Here is a 10254-nt window from a genome sequence, read left to right as displayed (position 1 = left end):
TCCACCCGCCCCCAGTAATTGGGTCCGTGGTTGAACTGCTCTTACAAAATTCTATGCTCCTGGAACTTAAGTCCACTAGACCTAGTAGTTCTTCTAACCTGCTTGTTGGATCCTTTTGATAGAGCACCGTCTGGATGTCCAGCACCCACTTGTTGCCACCAGCATCACCACCACTGCCTCACTCCACTCAGACAGGAGCAGCAACTGATGTGGCCCCTTTGGATCATTCCAACTCAGCCCATGCCCAGAGGGCTCTTTAGATCCTAGGGATGTACAACAAGAGCAACCTGCAGCTTGTCATGGATTATGGGAGTGACAACGGCACATGGCCCGAGGACCAGCTGCACCTCTTCCCTGCACCGCTGCTCACAGGCATCACTGTCACCTGCGTGCTCCTTTTTGTGATTGGGATTCTAGGGAACATGATGACAATGCTGGTGGTCTCCAAGTTCCGGGACATGAGGACCACCACCAACCTGTACCTTTCCAGCATGGCTTTCTCGGACCTGTTGATCTTTCTCTGCATGCCCCTGGATCTTTTCCGCCTCTGGCAGTACCGGCCCTGGAATCTGGGGGACCTTCTCTGCAAGCTCTTCCAGTTTGTCAGTGAGAGTTGCACTTACTCCACCATCCTCAACATCACGGCCCTGAGCGTGGAGAGGTATTTCGCCGTCTGCTTCCCTCTTTGGGCCAAGGTGGTGATCACCAAAGGGAAAGTCAAGCTGGTCATCCTGGTGCTTTGGGCAGTGTCCTTTGTCAGCGCCGGGCCAATCTTTGTCTTGGTTGGGGTTGAGCACGAGAACGGGACGGACCCCTCGGACACGAACGAATGTAGAGCCACAGAGTATGCGATTCAGTCGGGGCTCCTGACAATTATGGTGTGGACCTCGAGCGTCTTCTTTTTCCTGCCTGTGTTTTGCTTGACTGTTCTGTACAGCCTCATTGTGCGAAAACTCTGGAGGAGAAAGAGAAAAGGCATCGGGCCAAAGGCGTCCATCAGGGACAAGTACAACAGGCAAACTGTGAAAATGTTAGGTAAGAATATCTTGGCTTAGTCCCTTTCCAACATGCCCTGTCTGTCTGTCTCTGTAGCAGTGGTGGCAGGTGGCTTCATGCCAGTGGGGCAGTGGAAATGAACGTTTGGACTAAAACCCAGAGTGGATTCCACTGCCCCACTGACATGGAGCCACCTGCTGCCACTGTTCTGCATGTCTGAGATGTGAAATAAGCTGTGTCTCCTTTTGGACCAATGACCAGGGGTGATATCCAATGTCAGTCACACTCAGAGTAACTTAAGTCCATTGATTTCACTGAGTCTACTTTAAGTATGACTTAGCTGGGTGTTACCCAAGATTTGAAGTTACACAGAACACTTCTTCCAGATGAAGACTTCTGTGTAACCTGAATAACCTGCATATTCTTACACCATCACAGTAAGCTGGTGTCTTGTGAACACTACGACACTATCAATTTTGTATTAAATATTCATGGCTTCATTACAGCCAGACGTTCAGTCACAGTTTTCCATTGTCCAACATTCATTCATTTGGGTGCACATGAACAAATGGAAGAGGCTGATTGGCCTTTGGCACTACCGTCAGCCTCCACGCATTCAAGTGTACAGTTTGTATGGAGCTGACACATGAGTAACCAAGCACACATAGGCTCCTGTGTGCATCATCTTGTCCTTTGGAAAATGGAGGCTCACAGACTGCACATACAGGAGCCTACATGTGCTTGAAAGCATGGATGTTTAGGTTCATGCTTGCAGTCTCCATGCAAATGGTATAGAATGCGTGGAGGTTAAGGGCAGGAGCAGTGGGCATGACCTGGATCAGCTCCGTCCTTGCATTAATTTGTACCCAAACGAATGAGCAAAATAGGGCTGATGCTCAGGAATGTATGTTTGTGTTTGTTATGGACATTTGTATATGCAGAGATCGTCAGTGGTGTGAGCTGCGTGTGTGCCAGTGTGTATTTACCTAAGTAGCAGGCTTTTACCCTGCATTTAGATCAGAGACTTAAGACTTAGTAAAATAAGAACAGCTACTTTATTTATAGAAATACATAGTAGATAGGAAAGGCATACCTAGTTCTAACTAAGCTGGAGGCACAATGCCCAGATGTGAGTATTGCCCTCATGGCTCAGGAGAGAGAGCAAGGATGAAGATGTCTCCTCTCTCCTTGGACAGTCGAAGAAGAAGACAAAGGAAGGAGGGGCAGGTCAGCTTCCCTGAGCATATCAGTTTACAACTGAAGGAAGTTAGGTAGAGAACAGCACAGGTAAAGGTAGGCAAGCCTAGCCAGCTGGAGGACCCTAACTCTATCTTCCTTCTGAAGTACAAACAAAAGAACCCAAACAGGAGTTGCTGTTGCCCCACTTCCAACAGTGTTAACAATAATAATAGCCTCTGAGCTTTTGTGGAATATATTTCTTTCACTACTCCCAGTCCCAGATATATGTAAGAGGAAACCCTGTTGGACCAGACCAAACGGCCATCTGATTCATAATGGTCAACCAGATGCTTCAGGGAGGTCCACAAGCAGAGCATAAAGGTAATACCAGTGGTGTACTGGTAACATTTGAGGTGCATGACATCCCCCAGAACCACACACCCAAGGAAAGTAAAACAATATAAACAAACAAACAAACAAACAACAACAATAATAATGCATGAGCTGGCAAAAGGCTGTGTAGTGCAGAGGTAGCCAATATGGAGTCCAGACGTTGGACTCCAAATGCCATCAGCCCCACCCACCACGGCTAATGATCAGAGAGGATAGAAACTGGTCCAACAATATTATTTATTTAATGAATGCATATCCTGCCCTTCCTCCAGAAGGGGCCCAGGGCAGCAACCATAAATGCAACAATGTCACCAGAAAACAAAAAAGCATACTAAAAACAGTTAAAAACATTCTGAAAACACATTTATAATTTACAGTATTCTAAAACACAGTTAAAAACATTATTTTATCAATGATCTTCGAGTTGCCAGGAACAGTCCACTTCACCCATCAAATGCCTGCGTAAACAGGAATGTTTTCAAATTCTTCCGGAAAGTCAATAGTGACTGACTGATATCAATCAGTAGTAATATCTGGAGGACACCATGTTGTCTACCTCTGTTCCAGTGGCAGGCATGGAAGCTATCTGTTAGGGAGTCAGACCAGTAGTCCATCTAGCTCAGTATTGTCTACAGTGACATGCCATGGTTTCAGGCAGGAGGAGCCTCTCCCAGCCCTACCTGGAGATACCAGAGATTGAACTTGGGCTCGTCTGCAAGTGAAGCAGATACTCTACCACGGAGATATGGCTCTAATGTCTACTTTGCTTGGGTAGACCTGGGTTCACATCACCGATCACGCATGATGTTCACTGGGTGACCTTGGGCGAGTCACTCTGCACACTTAGCTTGCCTAACCAAAGGATCCTGTGGCAGTAGAGACCCAAGCTTACACCACTGGCAAATATTGTTTCAGCAGATGGCATGTTCCTCCTCCACTGCACCACTTGGAATAGCCTCCTCCACCTCCCCACTATGGGTCTCCAACAACTGGTATTCAGTGGGAACAGTGAGAGGGGCTTCCAAGTCAGAAGGCTCACATGACTGCCACTGCCAGACAGGTTTCCTTTCCTGAAGGTCATTTTTTCTTTTTCTTTTCAGACGTTTTTATTTGTATGTTCAAGTTTGCCTTGCGTGTCATATTGCACAGGGGTGAGGGCTTAAAGGTGTGTTTCGTAATCAGTGCTTTTAAGGACATAAGGATGCCAAGAGCCTTAGGGCATGTTTTCACTTTGAGGACCAGCCTACATCTGACTCACAAGAATGAAAAAGGCCATAACTGAGCAGTAGAGCACCTGCTTTCATGCAGAAGGTCTCAGGTTCGATCCCCAGCATCTTCAGGTGGGGCTGGCGATGTTCCCTGTCTGAAACCCTGGAGAGCTGCTGCTAATCACTGTGAGCAATACTAAGCTAGATGGAACAATGGTCTAGCTCTGCATAAGGCCACTTCCCATGTTCTTAAAGTTACTGGGCACAATCCAATCAGAGTTGTGCACTTTTAAGCCCCATTCTCTTTAATGAGAGAGTTCAGAATGTGCTTAAGGATGCACTTCTCTTCCTAATGAATGGGAGCAAGCTCCTTTGAATACAATGGGTCCATCCAAGCAGACATGGGTAGGATTGGGCTGCAAACCCCACCTCTTGAAATCAATGGGATTTGCAAGCGTGCCTCACATTGGCTGGAACCTTCCCTTGTCTAGGAATCTTTCCCAAATTTTTTACTAAAGGGACTCACAGGGATTCTCTTCTGAATGAAAATCACATTATATTCATTTTATTTATGTCAGAAGGATGAGTAAAAAACATATTTAGGATTGCAAGAGGATTAAATGCATCTGAGCATGGAAACTTGTGTGGGTGCATGTGTGTTTGTGATGTTTTAACTCCAATGCTCAACAGAAAATGTGGGCTGAAACAATTTTCTTCCCTCTGTACCAGCGACAAAATTCTCGTAATTCTTATTAGCAGAATTACAATTGACTTTCCACCTTTCAGCAAGTGAAGTGCATTTTCTCAGTGTACACCCTGCTGGGTTCCATTCATGCTAGCCGCGTGACAGAGCCATGTGGTCTGGGCAGGAGGAAAAATACTATTAACTTGAGCACAAAGTTTTTTCCTTGATTTTTAAATGTCTTTTTACAATCTGTTTTTAAAACTACTGTTATATTTAGGTACTATTGTGTGGATATTTCAACATTTTTTATTAAGAGGTAGGGTCAAAAACTGTTTTAGCGTGAATTTAAAACTCGCAGAGGAATACAGATTTCAAAAATTTCTAAAATGACCATAACAGCATAATTGTGTTTTGTTTTAAAAAATAATATAATGTAAAAAAATGTGCTAAAATGTTTTTTCATTTACGTCTATAGTGTTAAAATTTTAATAATCTTTCTTTTATTTTTTTAACTGTATACTGGAAAGTTCTCACCTCAGCCACAAATCTCATAAGGTGACCTTTGCCAAGCAGAATTGCAGCTGACTTTCCACACTTTGGCAGATGTTTTATAGGGCAAGCAGCAGCCCAGATGTCAGAAGAAAAAGGGGTGAAAGGAGAGGACAGTCATCTAGAAATGATGTCATTTGGGTACCCCTGATTTTTATAATGTAAAGCCAAAAGGTCAGAGCCATAGGTATGTCACACAGTAGCACCTGGAACACAAATGAGTACATAAGCCAATCAAATGAATACAAGATCCAGTCAAAGGGGGGCATGACGCACTTGCATTCCAACTAGCAGCCTCCAGTGATGCTTAATAGTATAAGCTGGGGGTGGGCAGATGCCAGGATTGCGTGATCGACTTTGGTTTGTTTTTGTTTTTTAAAAAACAGAACTCTGAGATCTATGCAAAATTGTAACTTGGGGGCAGCAGACACAGTTGAATTTCAGGAATAGAACACATTTGAGCACGTACACAGCCTGGTAATTTGCTTTCAGCCCCAGAACTAAGCTCACGTCCCTTCCACACAAAAATGCATTGCTGGCCCTCCACCAACACATCTTTCTTCCTTTCAGGGGGTGAAAAAGAGACTTTTTTTGCTGAAAAGTTGGGAAGCAGAAACCCTTGTGCATCTACTGCAGATCAGTCAGTGATCTACTACTGGATCCAAGCCTACCTTCTGCCCCCCTCCCCCGTGCAAAGGGAGTCTCAGTGTGGTTTAGTGATTAGAGTTTTGGTCTAGGACTGAGGAGACTCAGGTTCAAACCCCCATGGAGCAGTCACTGTTGCCCAATCTGACCTAATTCACAGGGTTGTTTTAAGATTCAGAATGCTTTACAGCACAAGCCAATACGGGTTTATTCAGAAGTCAACCGCACTGAGTTCAATGGAACTTACTCCTAGGTAAGTGTGTATAGAATTGGGCTGTTGCACTTCTTTGCCTGCTAAAATGTCACTTTGCACTGTGGCATCTCATGATTATAAATACTGCATATGATGGTGATGATTACCACCATCACCACCACTACCCCTTTGGAGTCCCCACAAAGTTGAAGGTGCCACCTCCTTTCTGAGTTTTATTTTGTTGAACGGTTGCTTTATGCTAGGGCTAGGGCTCTTGTGTAACCAGGTGCCATTGCATGGGAGATTTATCATCTGCAGGTCAGGACATGAGCAGAGGGAGAATGAAGTTGACGCACTCTCCAAGTTGGGAGCCTGTTGTGGATCTTGCCCACTTAGGTGGAAGTGGTGTTGTATGGCAGGTTTAGGATCCCCCCTTTTTATTTTTCTTGAGCATCTGGCTATTATCATACAGAGCTAATGTGTATTTTGCCTGCTGCCTGGTTCTTTGCAGTAGGAGAGAAAAGTGGTTTCTGTTTCTCCCCTGGGGTGAGCCTATTTCCCCACCACTCCTAACAGACAGGAAGGGAGTGTGCGCACCCTAGGTCACTGGTTCCCAAACTGTGGTCACAGACCACCAGTGGTCCACAAGCTTCAATCAGGTTGTCCTCAGTGTCTCTGTAAAAATACACTTAAAAATCATGAAGCCCCTAGAACAGCACATTACAATTGCTACAACAGGCGGAAAAACCATTAAGTGGTCTGCCAGGACCCTCAAAAATGTTCAAGTGGTCCATAACGAAAAGAAGTTTGGGTACCATTGCCCTAGGTGAGAGATAGGGGTGGCTTCACTGACGTTTGGTTTGTTTCTCATTGCAGGGTTTATTGTAATTAATTTGTATTTTGTGATTTTTATTGTTTTATAGTGTTTTGCTTCATTTATTGTATTTATCGTGCTTTATTGTATATTTTTATTGTGTTAGGAAGTGTTTTTATCTGTTGATGCTTCATTATTGTGAGCTGCTTTGAGCTCAGCTGGGTTGCTGGGAAAGTGACATACAAACATGAAAGCAAAGGAAAACCAAATCCTCACCATTGTTACTAATTTCACTTTGTTGGTCTTCTTATTCAGGGGGCAAAATACAGAAAAAATACAAACATTTGTATGTTTAAACATTAAAGAAAAAAGTGAAAACACAGCAATCATCAATAATTAAAGATCATAACAATACAAAGGCAGTGCAATTCTCAAAAAATAACTCAAAAGCGTAAAAAACCCCCCTCAAAAGCAGCTCAAAACCATCAATAGCAGCATGTGAGGCAAGTAAACTTAACAACCAGCTTTTCATACTCCATTTAAGGAGTTAAATGGAGTATATAATTAACCCCCAAAAGAGGGATGTTTGGTGGTTTTTTCTCCAATCCTATGTTTTAGTCTAAGCTCCTAAAAAAACAAAAAATAATGCAAGAGAGTAACATTATTTATATTAATTTTTTTAAGAAGAAGAAGAAAAAGAAAAGAGGGTGTGTATTGCCCTCCTAAAGGGTTAAATTATCTGGTCAGGAGGTCCTTCCCTAGGTACCCACTGTTTTCAGAGGTTAGACCAGTGGTGACGGGGCCTTTTCCAAGGTGGCACCTTGGGGAATTGGAATTCCTTCTCTAGGTAAGTATGGCTGGCAGCAACACTTTAATCATTTAGATGATAGATAAAACACTATCTATCCTCCAAAGCTTTTTCTGGGTGATTAGTAGTTCTTACATTTATTTGCCACTTTCCAATTTTCTTTGATTGCTTCTCCTTGGAACTGCTGTGCTTTAAATATAAATACAAAAAAGAAGGAGGAGGAAGGCAGCAAGCAAGCAAGAACAGACCTTAGGGAATTCACTAAACTCCCCACTACCCTGCAAAAAGCATAACAAGCATCTCGTGCTGTTTTCAAAAATTTCCCTGGGTTAAAAGCCAGTCTGAAAGTTTGGCACAAGACATAGGGACACTTGCAGGAAAACCCCCAGAGTCTTTGTCCACAGAATGACTTGTGTTACAGTGGTTATCCTGATGCATTGCCAGCCATATTTGTGAGGCATCATAAATGTTTGCAGTAATAAATCAAGTAGTCAGGATTGCACTGATTTGGAAAGCTTAAAATGGCAAGAATATTCACAAATTTGAAAGCTTCTCTGGCTTTCCTTACAGGTATTTACATTTCTGTTCAGAGACGGTATAGGCAGGGACCACAGTTCAGAAAACGTTCTCTCATAAGAAGAGTTCTGCTGGATCAGACCAAGACCTTTCTAGTCCAGCATCCTTGTTCCCAAGGTGGCCAGCCATATGTCTGTGGGATGGCCAAAAGCAATAGCCTTCTCCTGCTGGTGTTCTCCCAGCAACCGGTACTCAGGGGCATGTCGCTGCTGATTCTGAAGGCAATATGTAGCCATTGTGGTCATGACTTCTAGCAATTGATATTAGAGAGAAATCAGTTGTGAGAAAGCTGCCCACCTGCAGCGGCCTGGGAATGTCCCCTGCCTGGAGCCACTGCCAGTCAGTGTAGACAACACTGAACTAGTTGGACCAACGGTCTGACTCAGTAAGTATGTTCTTATGAAATGTCTTCATTTACATAGCTGGCAAACAACATGTGGAGTGGAGATATGATGAGCAGCTGACACCCTGCAGCTTTGTTCCTCAGCTCCTTCCCCAGGGTTTGTACTGCAGTTTTCTTGAAGTGCATTTGCAGTGTTGCAGGGAAAAGTGGCAGGAGGGAGGGGGAGAGTGATACATAGGGACAGCAGCAGGCGCAAATGGGTTAAGCAGCCCCTCTTGCCTGCTGCTTTCCCATGGCAAATCACTCCTCCTCGTCCTGCTTTCCAGAGTGGAAACCCACGTTCCCAGATCTGCTATCACCAAATGTCTCGTATGGCCCTTTGCCATTTACTGTATGATGCACTGGCTTTTTAAATCTTCAACAGGATTGAAGGAGATTGCAGACTCGCCAATGTCATGATCTCTCCCGTTCTCCTGACATACATATCTTCTCTCTCTTTCTTCTAGCTGTGGTGGTCTTTGCATTCATCCTCTGCTGGTTGCCTTTCCACATAGGACGTTACCTGTTTTCCAAATCCTTTGAGGTTGGATCCTTGGAAATAGCCGTCATCAGCCAGTACTGCAACTTGGTATCATTTGTCCTTTTCTACCTAAGCGCTGCCATCAACCCAATCCTGTACAACATCATGTCAAAGAAATACCGCAAGGCAGCCTACAGGCTCTTTGGAATCAAGATGCTCAGGAAGAAAAGGCACTCGGTGAGAAAGGAGGGAGGATCTCGTGCATGGACAGATTCCAGCGTCAGAGCAACATGACCATGTAGATTGGACTAAACTGTCATCTAAAGCCACAATCGAAAGGGGGAAGGTATTCAAGTGAAAGGATGCTATAGCTCAGAGACAGAGCATCAGCTTTGCATGCAGAAGGTCCCAGGTTCAGTTCCTGGCACCCCCAGGCATGGCTGGGAATGTCCCTGCCTAAAGCCCTGGAGAGCCACTGCCAGTCAGTGTAGACAATACAGAGCTAGATGGACCAATGGTTTGACTTGGCAGAAGGCAGCTGCCTACGTTCCTATGAAGTATCTGCAGTTAGTAACCCAGAGGACATCATGCAGAGTGGAGACGATATTATGAGAGAAGATCTGTGTGCAGCAGTCATCAACAGAGATGAAATAGCGCTATTTCTGTCATTTTCTTTGCTCGTGATTCTCTGACACTGGGAAGAGAGGTGGCTTGCCATTCATAAAATGTAGGATATGAGCTAACAGGGCTGGTCTTTACTGCTATGCAGCTCAGGGTGTAGCGAGCGGTTGGGATGCAGCAGCCAACACATGGGATGTAGCCTTTGGCACATCATGTCAGTAGCCCGTGCTTGCGCTCTACAGGCATGACAGGAACTGGACGGAGGAAGGATGGTGTGTGGCACTATAGAATGCCAGGGAAGGGCAATGAAGAAAAAACTAGACCAATGAGAAGAACTCACTTCCTATTCCCATTTGAAATGTCCCATTTAGATGGCAGGGCCATGACACAAATAGGGGAAGATCCTTCTCCTCCATCTCTATTGGTCAAAACCAGTTGTCACCTAGTCCATGCTCCAAATTGCAGCGGACTGGGAGCCATCGCATGTAACTGTCAAGGGAACAGGAAATGTGTGTGTAAAATCCAGCTACCTCTATATGCATGATTTTCTGATCAGCAGTAGGCTGTGAAAAGCCAGAGGTTCACTGAGTGTCATGGAGCAAAGGTGGTACACCGGGGACTCTCACAGGCTAGTGGGGCACCTGGGAGAGTGAGTGAGTGAACTGAGATCTTGCCAAGACTTAGACAAGTATAAGATGTCCAGGATTCAGTGGCAGCGAAGGGA

General features: G+C 44.7%; 1 protein-coding gene across 1 annotated transcript; it reads left to right on the top strand.

Moving 5' to 3' along the window:
• Positions 1 to 269: 269 nt before the first annotated feature.
• Positions 270 to 9203, top strand: GHSR (growth hormone secretagogue receptor). The gene is made up of 2 exons (XM_061637738.1): positions 270 to 1035; positions 8896 to 9203. The coding sequence occupies exons 1-2, from the start codon at positions 270 to 272 to the stop codon at positions 9201 to 9203; spliced, it is 1074 nt and encodes a 357-aa protein (XP_061493722.1).
• Positions 9204 to 10254: the final 1051 nt, after the last annotated feature.

This window comes from Rhineura floridana, chromosome 7, assembly GCF_030035675.1.
Source record: "Rhineura floridana isolate rRhiFlo1 chromosome 7, rRhiFlo1.hap2, whole genome shotgun sequence".
Taxonomy (NCBI): domain Eukaryota; kingdom Metazoa; phylum Chordata; class Lepidosauria; order Squamata; family Rhineuridae; genus Rhineura; species Rhineura floridana.
Note: the sequence above shows the minus strand (reverse complement) of the source record. Positions and strands in the feature narration are given on the sequence as shown.